This window comes from Panthera onca, chromosome D1 (genome assembly GCF_046562875.1).
Source record: "Panthera onca isolate mPanOnc1 chromosome D1, mPanOnc1 haplotype 2, whole genome shotgun sequence".
NCBI lineage: Eukaryota > Metazoa > Chordata > Mammalia > Carnivora > Felidae > Panthera > Panthera onca.
The window spans coordinates 60,506,515-60,521,975 of record NC_138348.1 but is presented as its reverse complement, the minus strand read 5'-3'; the positions used below and the strand labels follow the sequence as shown (position 1 = coordinate 60,521,975).

The 15,461-nt window shown below is 38.5% G+C and overlaps 1 protein-coding gene across 5 annotated transcripts in view; it reads left to right on the top strand.

Moving 5' to 3' along the window:
- Positions 1–15,461, top strand: part of PAK1 (p21 (RAC1) activated kinase 1) — a 155,415-nt gene that overhangs the window by 99,770 nt on the left and 40,184 nt on the right. For all 5 annotated transcript variants that reach the window (XM_060605536.3, XM_060605534.3, XM_060605537.2 and 2 more), the window contains exons 3-5: positions 7,406–7,506; positions 7,995–8,142; positions 11,429–11,466. In XM_060605536.3, the coding sequence (XP_060461519.1) occupies positions 7,406–7,506; positions 7,995–8,142; positions 11,429–11,466 (287 nt within the window). The remainder of the gene's footprint in view (positions 1–7,405; positions 7,507–7,994; positions 8,143–11,428; positions 11,467–15,461) is intronic.

Genomic DNA, 15,461 nt, shown 5'->3' with positions numbered 1-15,461 from the left:
CAGATACAGAGTCTTGAGAGTATTCATCCCTCTGTTTTCATAGACTCATGGAATGTAGGAGCTAGAAGGGTCCTTAACAATCATCTCATCCATTCTCTCCATTGTTCATATGGGAAAGCTGAGAATCTGGACTGTATGGTGTGTAGAGGCAAAACTGGCCTGAACTCTAGAACCTTCTTGTTCCTCCCACCACATTTTTCATCAGGATTTTCATTTCATCTGGGTTACCCAGTTATCCTGGGTCTGTGGAGACATTAGGACTTCAGAATTTCTTTGGGCCAGTGTACTGAGGTCCCACAGAGCAGGGTTTTCAAACAGGACTGATGATGGCTGGGTAACAAGGATTGTGAAAGTCAGGTCAGATCTTGTAAAAACGAAACATTTATTCCTGTTCTGGAAAGAATTTGCCTGTTTTAGGCATTTCCTTAGACTCCTTGCCAAGTTGAGTTAGGTATGTGGTTATTTGTTACTTTCTTCACTCGCTGTCTGTACACCTGTTTTGTGCCAGGCGTGTGCTAGCCATTGAGGATCCATAATGAATTGGACATGGCCCCTGCACTTGGGACTCAGTGTGGTTTTTCCCAAGAGAAACCCTTAAAATAGGCAATTACTATAATGGTGCTGTGGGAACAGAGCAAAGGGTGAAGGACTGCCCAACCTAGAGATCAGGGAGGACTTCAGAGAAAAGATGACCTTTAAGTTGAGACCTGAAAAGGATAAATAAAAGGCTGAGGTAGCAAGGGAAGGGAAAAGGAAAGGCAGGATTCATAGGCAAAGGGAGTAGCTTGAGAAAATGTGAAGAGGTGTAAAAGAACCCATTATGTTTGGTGATGTAACTGATTCAGTGTAGTTGGTGTAGAGTGTGTGAAACATAAGTAGCAGGAGGTTAAAAGAGGAGGGTACAAGTTTATAGAGTGGAGCTTCTGAAACTTTTTTTTTAATAGCATAGTTTTAAGTTCACAGAAAAATTGAGTGGAAGGTATCCACATTTACTGTATACCTCCTGTTCTCACATATGTACAACCTTTCCCACAATTAGCATCTTGTACCAGGGTGGTGCATTTGTTTCAATTGATGCACTGACATCAACATATCATGTTCACCTTAGGTCTGTATTTTATGTTAGGGTTCATTCTTGGTGTTGTACACTCAATGGGTTTGGACAAATGAATAATGACATATATCCACCATGATAGTATTGTACAGAGTAGTTTCACGGCCCTAAAATTCCTCTGTGCTCTACTAATTTATCGCTTCTTCCCTCCTAACCCCTGGCAACCACTGATTCTTATGCTGTTTCCATAGTTTTGCCTTTTCTAGAATGTCATATAATTGGAATAATACAGTTCATAGTCTTTTCAGGTTGATTTGTTTTCCTAGTAATATGTATTTAAGGTTCCTCATTGTCTTTTCATGGCTTAATAGCTCATTTCTTTTTAGTGCTAAATAATATTCCATTTCCTGGAGGAACCACAGTTTATTTATCCACTCACCTACTGAAAGATATCGTGGTTGCTTCTAAGTTTTGGCAGTTATGAATAAAGCTGCTATAAATATCCATGTGCAAGTTTTTATGTGAACATAAGTTTTCAGCTCATTTGGGTGAATAGCAAGGAGTGCAATTGCTGGATTGTATGGTAAGAGTGTGTTTAATTTTGTAAGAAACTGCCAACCTGTCTTACAAAGTGACTTACCATTTTGCATTCCTGCCAGCAAGGAATAAACACTCTTTTTAAAAAAAAAATTGTTTAATGTTTATTTATTTTTGAGAGAGAGAGAGAGAGAGAGAGAGAGAGAGACAGAGTGTAAGCAGGGAAAGGGTGGAGAGAGAGGGAGACACAGAATGTAAAGAAAGCTCCAGGCTCCAAGCTGTCAGCACAGAGCCTGACATGGGGCTCAAACATGAACCGTGAGGTCATGACCTGAGCTGAAGTTGGACGCTTAACTGACTGAGCCACCCAGATTCCCCAAGGAATAAACATTCTTGTTGTTTCATAGCCTTGTTGGCATTTGATATTTTCAAGGTGTGTAGTGGTATTTCATTGTCATTTTAATTTGCAATTCCCTAATGACACATGATGTTGCACATCTTTCCCACCTGTATATCTTTTTTGGTAGTTACTTGTTCAGGTCTTTTGCCCATTTTATTAATCAGGTTGTTTGTCTTATTGTTGAGTTTTAAGAGTTCTTCATATATTTTGGATAACAATCCTTTGTCAGATAAGTCTTTTACAAATATTTTCTTTTATCTGTGGCTTGTCTTCTCATTCTCTTGATTCTCAAACTTTTATATGCACATGAATCATTTCTGATCTCATTAAAATTCAGATTCTGATTCAGTAGGTCTGGGTTGGAGCTTGAGATCCTACATTCCCAGTAGTCTCCCAAGTTGTGCTGATGCTGCTTAGAATATCAAGGCTATAGATCACCTTGGCTGCTGTCTGCATTGGAGGGGACCAGAATGCAGGTGACAGGTGACTTTTAGAATGATCCAGGCCATAGATAACAATGCCTGAAAGAGGGTGGTAACAATGAAAATGGAGGAGAGTGGATAAATTTGATTTCTGTATAGCAGAGGAAATCATTAGTAACCTGGGGACTGAATGTAAGAGAGATGGGGAGAAAGAGGAGAGATCACATAATCATGAGCAGCGGTAGTCTATAAGAGGCAGAGTGACAGAATAGGAGGGCCTTGTGGCTGGGAGTCTGAAGACCCCAGTTCTGGGTGCAGGTCTGCTTCTAACTTGTGACCTTGTGCAGGTTATTTAACCTCTTGGAAACTCTGTTTCTTCTTCTCTCAATAGGCACCTTAACCACTGCCCTGCTCATCACACAGTTGTTTTGAGGCTCTGGTGAAATAATATACGTGAGCACTAGAGCATGATACAAATGGAGGTGATTATTGTAATTATTATGAAATGTAAATCTGTTATAAAGTGCTATAAGGTATACTGGTACTTTCTTTGCCCAGGAATGTTCAGTCTGGTAGTGAGGTTCAGACAAGTCAACCTGGAAAGGTAATAGAACAAGTGGATCATATATATGCATGCAGCTCTCTTGAGCATTGGGGCCTTAACTGTGGATTTGGCCACCTGTTTTCGTCCACAGCCTATACTTTAAAAAATTATTTGTATTGTAGTGTAGTTGACACACATTACATTAGTTTCAGGTGTACAACATAGTGATTCAAGTTTACACATTATGCTACGTTCACAAGTGTAGGTACGATCTGTCACCATATGGTGCTATTATAGTACCATTGATTATATTCCTTATGCAGTGCCTTTTATTCCCGTGACTTATTCGTTCCATAGCTGGAAGCCTTATCTCCTACTCCCCCACACTCATGTTGCCCATCCCTGACCCCCCTCCCCTCTGGCAACTATCAGTTTGTTCTCTGTATTTATAGCTCTAATTCTGCTTTTTGTTTGTTGATTCATTTTTTTTTAAAGATTCCACATATGAGTGAAAATCATATGATATTTGTCTTTCTCAGTCTGCTTATTTCACTTAGCATAATATCTTCTGTTCCATCCATGTTGTTGCAAGTGGCACTATCATCCCTTTTTTATAGCTGCATAATATTCCTGTGTGTGTGTGCGTATATAAACACACACACCCACAGCTTCTTTATCCATTTATCTATCAATGGACACTTAGGTTGCTTAGATACATGTACATATAGGGGTGCGTGTATCTATTCAAATTAGTGTTTCTGTTTTCTTTGAGTAAATGCCCAGTAGTTCAATTACTAGATCATATGGTACTTCTATTTTTAACTTTTTGAGGAACCCCATACTGTTTTCCACATTGCTGTACCAATTTACATTCCCACCAACAGTGCACAAGGTTTCCTTTCCCTCTACATCCCCACCAATACTTGTTATTTCTTGTCTTTTTGATTTTAGCCACTCTGTCAGGTGTCACATGATATCTCATTGTGGTTTTGATTTGCATTTCCCTGATGATGAGTGATGTTGAGCATCTTTTCATGTTTCTTGGCCATCTGTATCTTCTTTGGAAAAAGGACTATTTGTGTCCTCTGCCCATTTTTAAATCAGATTGGTGTGTGTGTGTGTGTGTTTGTGTGTGTGTGTGTGTGTGTGTGTGTGTGTGTGTGTGTGTGTAGTTATATAAGTACTTTTTTTAAAGTTTATATATTTTAAGAGAGAGTGCATGTGTGCACCTGCTTGTGTGCAAGTGGGGGAGGGGCACAGGGAGGGAGAGAGAGAGAGAGAAAGAGAGAGAGAATCCCAAGCAGACTATGCACTGTTAGCACAGACCCTGACGTGGAGCCCTATCTCATCATGATCTATGAGATCATGACCTGAGCTGAAATCCAGAGTTGAGCACTTAACTGACTGGGCCACCCAGGTGCCCCTCACTTCTTTGCATGTTTTGGATATTAACCCCTTATTGGATATATCATTTGCAAGTACCTTCTCCTATTCAGTAGGTTGCCTTTTTTGTTAATGGTTTTCTTTGCTGCACAAAAGCTTTTATTTTGATATAGTCCCAATAGTTTATTTTTGCTTTTGTTTTCCTTGCCTTTGGAGACAAGGGGAAGTGTTAGAAAAATGTTGCTACGGTCAACGTTGGAGAAATTATTGCCTGTGCTCTCTTCTAGGATTTTTATAGTTTCATCTCTTACATTTAGGTCTAATCCATTATGAAATTCTTTTTGTGTTTGGTGTTAGAAAGTGGTCCAGTTTCATTCTTTTATATGTAGCTGTCCAGTTTATAGGTTTGTTTTTTTGTTTTTTTGTTTTTGTTTTTTTTTTTTTGATTTTTATAGTTTCATCTCTTACATTTAGGTCTAATCCATTTTGAAACTATTTTTGTGTTTGGTGTTAGAAAGTGGTCCACTTTCGTTCTTTTACATGTAGCTGTCCAGTTTTCCTAGCACCATTTATTGAACAAACTGTCTTTTCCCCATCCAAATTCTTGTCTCCTTTGTCATAGATTAATTGACTATTTAAGCATGGGTTTATTTCTGGGCTCTCTGTTCTGTTCCATTGATCTATGTGTCTGTTTTTGTGCCAGCACCATACTGTTTTGATTGCTATAATTCAGCCTATACTTTTAATCTGATCTCCAAGGATAGGCTCAGACAAGCCTGGCATTCAGCCTTTGTCTGACCCTAGCCAAGTTCTTCAGTACTGCTCAGTGAATTTTTTTAGAGGTGAATTTTGGGCTTACAATGTTTTTGTTTGTTTGTTTCTGTTTTTTTGTTTTTTTTGTTCTGTTTTGTTTTTGTTTTTTGTTGTTGTTTGTTTGTTTGTTTTAGCTTTGCTGTCGTGTAATCCTGGGCATTTCTAGGAGGGAAAATGTCTTGTCATGGAGCCAGGGACTTTGGGCCTTAACTGTGACTGTATGTAACATAATGTCTACAAGGAGAAAACTCTGGTGATTTCATTGAGAGATTGATAGTGGGGAAGACTGGAGACTTAGGGTTCCTGGGCTTTCTTTGCTGATTTGCCTTAAAGAGAGGATATTCTAGTCTTGCCTCACAGGCCTATGAGCCTGCATGGCCAATTTATAATGCTTTTAGGATAGACTTGTCACTGAAACTCAGGAATGATAAAGCAAATTATTAAAAATAAGTACTTATGTTTCCTTACCTATAAAATGAAGATGTTAACATCTGTTTTGTAGGGTTGTATGGAGTATTTGGTGACATATGATGCATATAAAATTCTTAGCACATGCTTGGCACATGGTAAGAGCTCAATTAATAGTAGCTTTTGCAGTTAGCTTCTGAACCCAGTTCTCCCAGGTATGTGTATGGAGTTCCCTGGAAGTTTAGACCAGATGGCCTTCTCCTTTGTCTTCTCCTTAGAACGTTGAAGGAGGAGGAGCCTTCGTTGAAGGGATAAGGAGGGTTTCCACAGCTCTTTAAAATCTGGGCTCTGTAGGTCCCCATCTAGGAAGAAAGATTATCTGGCTGAGCCTTGGAAGTTGTTTAAGCCTGTTTCAGTGGGATTACATTTGCAGATGGCTGCTGAAGTCTAGCCTGATACCAAGACCTTGAAACTCCTTTTAGTTGGAAGAGGGTTAGATTTACTAGAGCTTCTGTAACTAGGTACCACAAACTAAGCAGCTTAGACCACAGAAATGGATTGTTTCAGTTCTGGAAACAAGAATTCCGAGATCAAGTTGTATGCAGGGTTGGTTCCTTTTGAAGGCTGTGAAGAAAAATCTGTTTCATGCCTCTCCCTTAGCTTCTGGTGGCTTGCTGGCAATCTTTGGTGTTTCTTGGCTTGAAACAGCATCACTCTGACTTCTCTGTTCATCTTCATATGGTATTCTCCTTGTGTGCATCTGTCTCCACATTTCTTATTTTTGTAAGGATACCAGTCTTATTGGCTTAGGGGTCCCCCCTACTCCGGTATGACCTATTGTAACTTAAACTAATTATATCTGCAATGACCCTATTTCTAAATAAGGTCACATTCTGAGGTACCTGGAATTGGGACATATGAATTTAGGGGTACATAATTCAACCCCTGACAAGGGTACTTTGCTTTAGCAATACAATTCCTTAACTATTGAAGCTTTTTCTGCCAGGTCAGCAGGACCTCTGTGAACATCTACTTTATGCAAGACGTTTGATGGGAGAAAGATGACTACATCTTTTTCTTTTAATGATCCGTTAAGGTCCTAGCCTAGGGATGCAGCACAGCATAGTGGTTTTGAGCTCAGGCTCTGGGCCAGACTGCCTGGGTTTGTGCCTGGATGCTGCCAACTACTAACCATGTGATCTTGAGCAAGTAACTTGATCTCTGTGCTTCAGTTTCTTTATCTGCAAAATAAGGATAGTACCTAACTTCTAGGGTTGCCATGAAGCTAAAGTGAATTCATACATGTAAAGAACTAAAACTGTTGCCTCGTAAGCACCTGATAAAATATTAGCGATTTATATTATTAAAATACCACCCAGACCTAAAATCCTGTAATTTAGGGAACCTTAAAGCAGTCCATAATCAAATACCAAACCAGTGGGATGTAGGTCATAGAAGCTCATAGAATGTAGGATGTCAGGGCTGGAAGGATCTTTAGATACCATCTGCCTTAGCTTTCTCTTTGGAGATGGAAAAACCAGTGTTCAGAAAAAGAAAGTTACTCACCCTAGATCAAATGGCTCATTAGATCTGAAGAACATTTGAAGAAAATTCTTTCTATCCCTTTCTTACTTTAGTTCAACAAAAAAATAAGTCTTTAATCATGTTTTGAGCACCTTCTCCAATCTAAATGTAGCATTTGGCTTGTCAATACATATGTGAAGTAGACGGTCCTTAGCCTTTAAAGGAGCCTACAGCTCAAAAAACAGTTAAATAAGCAAAAAAAAAAAAAAAAAGTAATAATGTCCTTGTTTTTTATTTCCTTTTCTCTGTTTCTCTTGCAGCAAATAAAAAGAAGGAGAAGGAACGGCCAGAGATTTCTCTTCCTTCAGATTTTGAGCACACAATTCACGTTGGTTTTGATGCTGTCACAGGGGAGTTTACAGTAAGTCCTGGGTCACAGAAAGGCCTTTGATCTTTGAGAGTTCTGACTATGTACTGTTAGATTCATTTTTTACCCTAGTATTCCTGATGCCTCTGTCTTTGCCTGAGATCCTCATTACTATCTTCTTATATTCATGAGAGGGACATTTTCCTCATCTCTAAAGTTTTATCAGAAAACGCTTTGAATCACCATTTCTTAAGTAGACCTTAGTTAAGTGGCTCCTTGGCACTATGATATAAAGACAAATCATACATGGTTCCTGTTCTGAAGAAGGAATAGCCTAGTGAAAGGGCAAACATCTCAAGAAATGACTAATCCAATGAGATAGGTATTGTAAAAAAGGCTTATATAGAGCTCTGAGGGTATAGAGAGAAAGAAATAACTAAACCCGTCTTTAACCGCCAGCAGGTATTAGAGTTAGCTTTGATTTTCCTTCAGGATCCCCTCTAACTATGCCTTCCTGACAACGTTGTATGTCTCTCTTATAGGGAATGCCAGAGCAGTGGGCTCGCTTGCTTCAAACATCAAATATCACTAAGTCAGAGCAGAAGAAAAACCCACAAGCTGTTCTGGATGTATTGGAATTTTATAACTCAAAGAAGACCTCCAACAGCCAGAAGTACATGAGCTTTACAGGTATGGGGATTGAATCCAGAATAGTCTAGGGAAAAAAAAATGTTTTCACCTGGATGGAAAAGCTCCACATGCCTATTGGTATGGGGTAAGAGGAGAAAGTATTGGAAAGAGTGGAGACAATACTTTAACTAAGATGGACTTTTGGAATTTGAGAGCCAAAATGATGAGTTTTTGCATCAAACCTGAGTATTTTGAAACTGCACCTTCTTTATAAGTAGCATGGTATATGTATATATTGAGCCTCAAAATGGGAATAATAATTTGTCTCCAGAGAGTGTAATGAGGAATAAATGAGCTCACTGGTATGAAAGTTATTTATAAGTTGTAAACAGCACCATGGAAATGTAGCTATCATTATCATTATTAATTTTAATATCATTGTTATTTAATAACACATTTCATGTGTATCTTTTAAGTAGGCAAGCCCAATTTCTTCCTCAAGGAATTAATTTTTATCACTCAGATGTAAAATAGGCCAGTAATAATATATGTTCTTTAGATGTACCTCTCCGTAACAGACTGTGTCTTTCAGTGTTTCTAATGGCAGAATTGGGATTTGAATCCAGACCTCCCACTTCCTAGACTAGCACCTTTGGAGTTTACTATCTGCTTCTAGGAACTCTATCTGGAGCATCTCCTCCCATAGCAGGGAAATTTTCCTTTTCCTGGATATGTTATTAGAAGGCCTACATTTCCAGAAACTTGCCTTTTATAGTAGCATCTTAGAATGTTAGAGCAAGATGTATCGTCCGTATATACTACTTCCAGGTCCTCCTTGTTTTGCAGACACTAAAGCCAAGAAAGACCTTTCTAATATGGCTAAATTAATGGCAGAACTGGTCTCTTAACTCCAAGTCTGGTACTCTTTCCAGTGTTCATGCTGTCTCTTTGAAAGAGCAGTATTGTTGGGGAAGGTGAGAACCAGGATGAACTAGCCGATTTTGAAGGATGCTTTCCCCAGCAAGTGTCTGGCTTGTATCAAAGGGCACAGATGGTGAGGATGACAAACTGCAGCTTTGCCCATGCTGCCATGGTGGTACCCAGGAGAGGGTCATGCGTGTTCCCAGCAGTACTTCCTTCCTCACGTCTGGCTCTGTTGGCTCTGTCTCACTTCTCTCATTGAGGGACTGGGTCATTCCAAGGAGGAATTAGGGTTGAGGGGTGCTGGGTGGGAGAGTTTTCTAGTCAGAAGATTAGAGTTTATGTTTTAAGGTGTTTGTCACGAACCTCAGATTAGAAAAGCTGGCTTTGAAAGTCTTAGCAGCAGAGTCTTTGGAAGAATCTCTGTGTTTATGTGTACGTGTGTGTAGACATGTACAAGTACCAGATATGTATATGGAAGCATACCTCTGTGGGTTTGCATATGTTTAGAATTAAAGACCACTTAGGTATTCATGAATTAATATGTATATAGATACACACATTCAGGTAATTGTGTATATGTTCACCTTTGCGTGCATATATGAATAACAGTATATATATATATATATATATATATATATATATATATATATATATAATGTTTAGATATGTGTTCATACTTCTTCTGTGTGTATAAATTTACACACACGTGTATATGTAAATGTGTGTGTGTGCGCGCACACATGCAAGTGCAGAATTTTTAGTTTTTTAGAAGTTGAAGACCAGGGCCATTTCTAGGCAATATTGTATATTTGGCACAGTTGTTGTTTTTTTTTTTTCAACTTTTATTCAGTATTGAGAGACAGAGCGTGAGTGGGGGAGGGGCAGAGAGCGCAGGAGACACAGAATCTGAAGCAGGCTCCAGGCTCTGAGCTGTCAGCACAGAGCCCTATGCCGGGCTCAAACTCACGAATGGTGAGATCATGGCCTGAGCCAAAGTCGGCCGCTCAACCAACTGAGCCACCCAGGTGCCCTTAGCACAGTTTTTGTTTAATGTCATCTCTCTCCTTTACCTGTTTCCCTTCTTCTCATACTATTGATTCTGAGAGTACTACTTTAACTTGTATATGCTTGCACGTGAATTATCTCACTGATTCTCATGATGGTCTTAGGGGCTTGGTATGACAAGGACTATTATCCCCAGTTCACAGACTCAGAGAAATTAATTAGCCTCAGAAAAACTGAGTGATTTACTCAGGGTGAATCAAGTGCTATGTGATGGAATTATGTTTAGAGTATATCCTGAATTGATTTCTCCTGGGTATAGCTGGCTGTTCAGGGTTTAAGAATATATTGTCATAGCTTATAGGTTCATGGTTTGTCGTAGGACCAAAGAAGCTGTACCTGACACTTTCTTATATGATGGAATTGGGATCTTGGACATTCTCTGGACTTGGTTTTTGGTGAGGAATATGTTGGGTTTGGTAGAATATTTCTCCTTAATTCCATTGATGTTGAACTAGCTAAGTCAGTTTTTTCTAAGGCCTGTAGGAATTAAAGAATAAAACCAAACATAATATTTGGGTTTTAAACTTATTTTCTTGCTAAGATCTCCATTGAGTCTATGTTTCATATTTCATTAAATCTAAGATATCATTAATTCTAAACCTGCATCATTATTTTATATACCACTAAAGAGAAAAAAGTTGCCAATTAAACCATGAAATGCCTTTGATTATAGGACACATCTCTATTTCATAGATATTAATGTAAAAAATTTACATTTTGGAATCAATGAACTCTGGTAATTGCCTCATTGAGGAAACTTGAATTTGTTCTTAGAAATAAGACCCTGCCTTAAATTAGACTTGACATGATTAATGCTTCTCTTTTCTTAAACTTTAGTTTTTCTCAGTTTTTCCCTATAGGGAATAGACATGCATGTAGAAGGATCTTTTCTAAAAGTTGAAGCCACAAACTGGTCATGATTTATCATGGATAGCTCAGGACATGAATTCTTTTCCATTTTCTTAGATTGCAGGAAATTTCCTTGACCATTGAGACCTGATGATGATATAGTTGATGATGTGGACACAGTTCTGACATAGTATTTAGAATTAGACCAGGATTCAAATCTTGACTCCCGTTTAACCTGTGTATACCCTGGGCAAATTACTTAACTTCTCTGAACCTCAGTTTTAAAATCTATAAAAGTAGACATAATAATAGTACTCAGAACTGTAGTGAGGATTAAAGGAGGTAATGTATCTAATGTGCTTTAGCCTGGTGTTGGGCCCATAGTACTAGTAATACCATTATTCTCTCAGCCTGGCAAGTGCTTGACTGGATAGGCTTCCTTAGCCCTCAAGAATGGATTAATTTTAGTTGTTTACTGACTGAGTCCCTTGTCTTTTTCCCTTTGCAGATAAATCAGCTGAAGATTATAATTCTTCTAACACTTTGGTAAGTCTTAATTTTCTTTATTCTGATATGGGCAGACTTGGTGGTTAGTGATCCAGACTGTGTGGTAGATGCAGAGCCTGGGCTGGAAAAAAACTCATCTTGGCTACTGCCCCTCACCCCACCAGGCCTCATAGTTTTTACCTATACAGTAAAGGAACTGGACTTAATAAACTGTTAAGTATCCCTTCCAGATTTAATTTTTTAGTGTTCCAGAAATCCTAACCTTGGAACCAGAACTGGTTAGACTCAGTTTTTCATTTGTAGCTTTGAACCTTGGAGAGACAAGTTGCCTTTCTGAGTTTCAGTTTTTTCATCAATAAAATGAGAATGATACACTTTGCCTTAACTAGACGTGTCTTCAAATACCTGAATTTAGAAGAGAATTCCCTCTTTTTTGTTGGTATGGTCTACAAAACCAGGATTAGGACTAATTGTTGAAGGGAGCAGATTCTGTTCATTTAAAGTCATTCATTCTGTCCTCTGACATTGTAGTGACTGCCTGTCACTTGAAGGGATATTACACTGATGAATTGGCTGGAAAATAAAGCTAGATGATCTCATTCTCAAAAATTTAAAAATAGAACTGCCTTACAATCCAGTAATTCCACTACTGGATATTTACCCAAAGAATATAAAAAGACAAATTCAAAATTTTTTTAAATGTTTATTTATTTTTGAGAGAGAGAGAGAGAGAGAGAGACAGAGTATGAGCAGGGGAGGGACAGAGAGAGAGAGAGAGAGGGAGGCACAGAATCCAAAGCAGGTTCCAGGCTCTGAGCTGTCAGCACAGAGCCCGATGCGGGGCTCAAATCCATGAACTATGAGATCATGACCTGAGCTGAAGTCAGATGCTCAACCCACTGAGCCACGTAGGTGCTCTTAAAAACACAAATTATGCTGTTTATTGCAACATTATTTACAATAGCCAAATTATGGAAGCAACCTAACCATCCATTGATAGATGAATGGATAAAGAAGATGTGGTGTATATACATGTGTGTGTTTGTGTGTGTGTGTGTGTGTGTGTGTGTGTGTGTGTGTAATATTACTCAGGCATTAAAAAAGAATGAAGTTTGCCATTTGCAGCAACATTGGTGGAGCTAGAGTATTATGCTAAAAGGAATAAGGCAGAAAAAGACAAATTCTATGATTTCACTCATATGTGGAATTTAAAAAACAAATGAACAAAGAAAAAATGAGAGAGAGACAAGCCAAGAAACGGACTCTATAAGAGAGCAAACTGATGGTTATCACAGGGCAGGTGGGGGTGGGTGGGTAAAATAAGTGATAGGGACTAAGAGTACACTTATCATGGTGAGCCCTGAATAACGTATAGAATTGTTGAAAACTATTGCATACTGTATGTCAACTATACTGGAGTTAAAATTTAAAAAAACCGAAAAAAAAAAAAAAAAAAGCTAGGTGACCTTAAAGGTCTCTCTGCCTCTCTCAACTTACAAATTCCATTTTTCAGAGCAGATAAAATGAGATGCTGATGTTTGAAAGAGTCTTACAAATAGTACGCCTATGATATGTATAAGTATACTGCTATTCTTTACACCTGATGTTTTCTCTTATACAGAGCTGGTTTTGTCATATTGATTTACTAAATATTTACAAAATCCCCACTCTGTGCCAGGTCCTGTGTGGAGAAGTGACAATATAGGAAATAAATCAGTCATTGTCCCAACTCCTAAGAGTGTCCCAGGCTTATGAAGGCAAAAACAGTTACATACAGTACAGTGTGCTAAAACTTCATGGGGCCAAGGGTTATGTCTGACTTGTTAATTGCCGTATCCATGGCATCTGGCAAGTAACCATTTACTGAATGAAAGATTGGATGTTTAAGAGAAAATTTCTTGATTGTAGAGTCTGAGCTTAAGGACTTTGTTATGTAGGGCAAGAATTAAGGAGAGATGAGGATATTCCAGACAAAGAGAAAATAAATACCTCATGCAAAGACAAGGAGGTTCACAAGGTATGCTTTAATTGGGAACTGCAAGTAGTTTGTTATGATTGGAATGTGAAGTGTGAATGGACTAGAGGTAGGTGATGAGGAGGAATGGTGGCAGGTCAGATCATGTAGAAGTTTTATCTTTATCTTAAGAGTAATGAGAAGCTATTAAAGAATTTTAAGCAGGGGAACAGTAAATTCTCACACAATACCGAGTCACCATTAAAATACTTTAATCTGTGCTTCCAGCAGTAGACATTGATTCACTTGAGTCATTTACATTCCTATCAATCATAGAAAAATGTTCACATGTCCATTGCCTTTGTAGCATACTGTGTCTTTTTGTAGTCACTACTTCTTTTAATCCTCACAGGAGTTTAATGAGATGGGTTATATCATTGTTTCATAGATGATAAAACTGAAATAGAGAAAGGGTTAATGACAGTAGGTATCTGATTCCCAGGGGCTGCATTGCTTTCCCCTGAAAGCAATGGAATAATCTTTCTTTTGTCAGATGGATGTAATTAAAGGAGGGGGAAGAATTTGTAAATGTTAAGATCTTCGGGAGTTTCTCCCCATTACAGAGCAGCAAATTATTGAAGAAGAGGCCTAAACAAAGATGAGCTGTGCTTTGTGGCTCAAATGTGGTTATGCTTTTATAGGAGTGATGGCCGTCACTATCACGGCCTGGCTAATGTGTGCCAGGCACTATCCTAATAACTATGTATGGTTAGTGTGATTAGCCCTCACAGTTACCTTGTGAAGAAAGCATTATCCATCCCCATTTCACAGGTAGAAAAACAGACTTTCCTGAAGACTCATAATTAGTGATGGTGGCAGAACCAGATTAGAACTAGGGTCTTCTGAGTCCCAGTCCAGGATTCTTTTCACTGTGGCAGGGAACTGAGAAAGATGATGTCAGAGAGGTCTTATAAAGGAGACTACAGTAAAGCCATAGCTATGTTATTCGTACATGAAGAGCAGGAGCCCTGGGGCTCATGCCATATGTCAGAGGGCATAACACCTGCTTGGTAAACACCTGTGCTGGTTTACTATCTAAAATTAAAACTACTCAGTCTATCAAGGACATTCCCCCCCCCCCCCCCAATTCATAACATTTTTCCCTGTGATTCAGTATTCTGTATTTCTTTACTAGTTTTACATGGGAGATTATGGTTTGTTTTGTGGTAGCATGTCATTATTTTCCAACATGGTTTCCCATATCATCCCACTTGATGTGTGAAATAATTGGATAGGATTGTTATTCTCATAACACAGGTTAAGAAGTTGAGACTTGGAGTTTAAGTGACTTTCTCCCAACCCTTGAATAAAGTAGTAGTAGAAACCAGTACAAAATCCCATTGTCTTGAGCATGCATTTATTCATTCATACTATAAATATTTACTTAGCACCTTCTTTCTGCCCAGGTGCTGGTGATACAAAAATGAATATGCACTATCTTAGTCCTTGAAGAATAAAATTAACAGCAGACTAGAGGGATGAGGGCTGCAAGAGAGGTATGAATAATGTATGAGGGGGGGTCATATTTGATAGAGTGATTTATTCTGCCTGGTAGTGGAGGGAAGTTTGTAGAGAGTTGTCGGTCCCTAATGATTTATTCATTAAAAAAAAAATCTTTAAGGTTCCTTCTGGCACTGAAATTTTGTTACTTGTGGCTTAATGGTTTGAGGTCTGGCTTTAAGATTCTCTAGCATGTTAGCACATGAATTCTCATTTATAAAATGAACAGCTATTATGTGATAGGCTCTTTAGGTGTTGGGGCATCAAGGACTGGTAAGGTCTTTGCTCTTAATTTCACAACTCAGTAAAAAAAAAAATTCACAATTTAGTGAGGAATCAGAACATGTAAACAGGGATTTATAATATCTTGTCAGGTAAACACAGGTGATGAATGATACCAGGCAGAAAAAAGGGAAATGCTTTTTTGTCTGAGGTAGCATGAACAAAAGTAAAGGATCCATCGTGTCAAGCCAAAAACCTTGAACTGTGTGTTGGAGCTTTATTTAGGAGATTGATACAG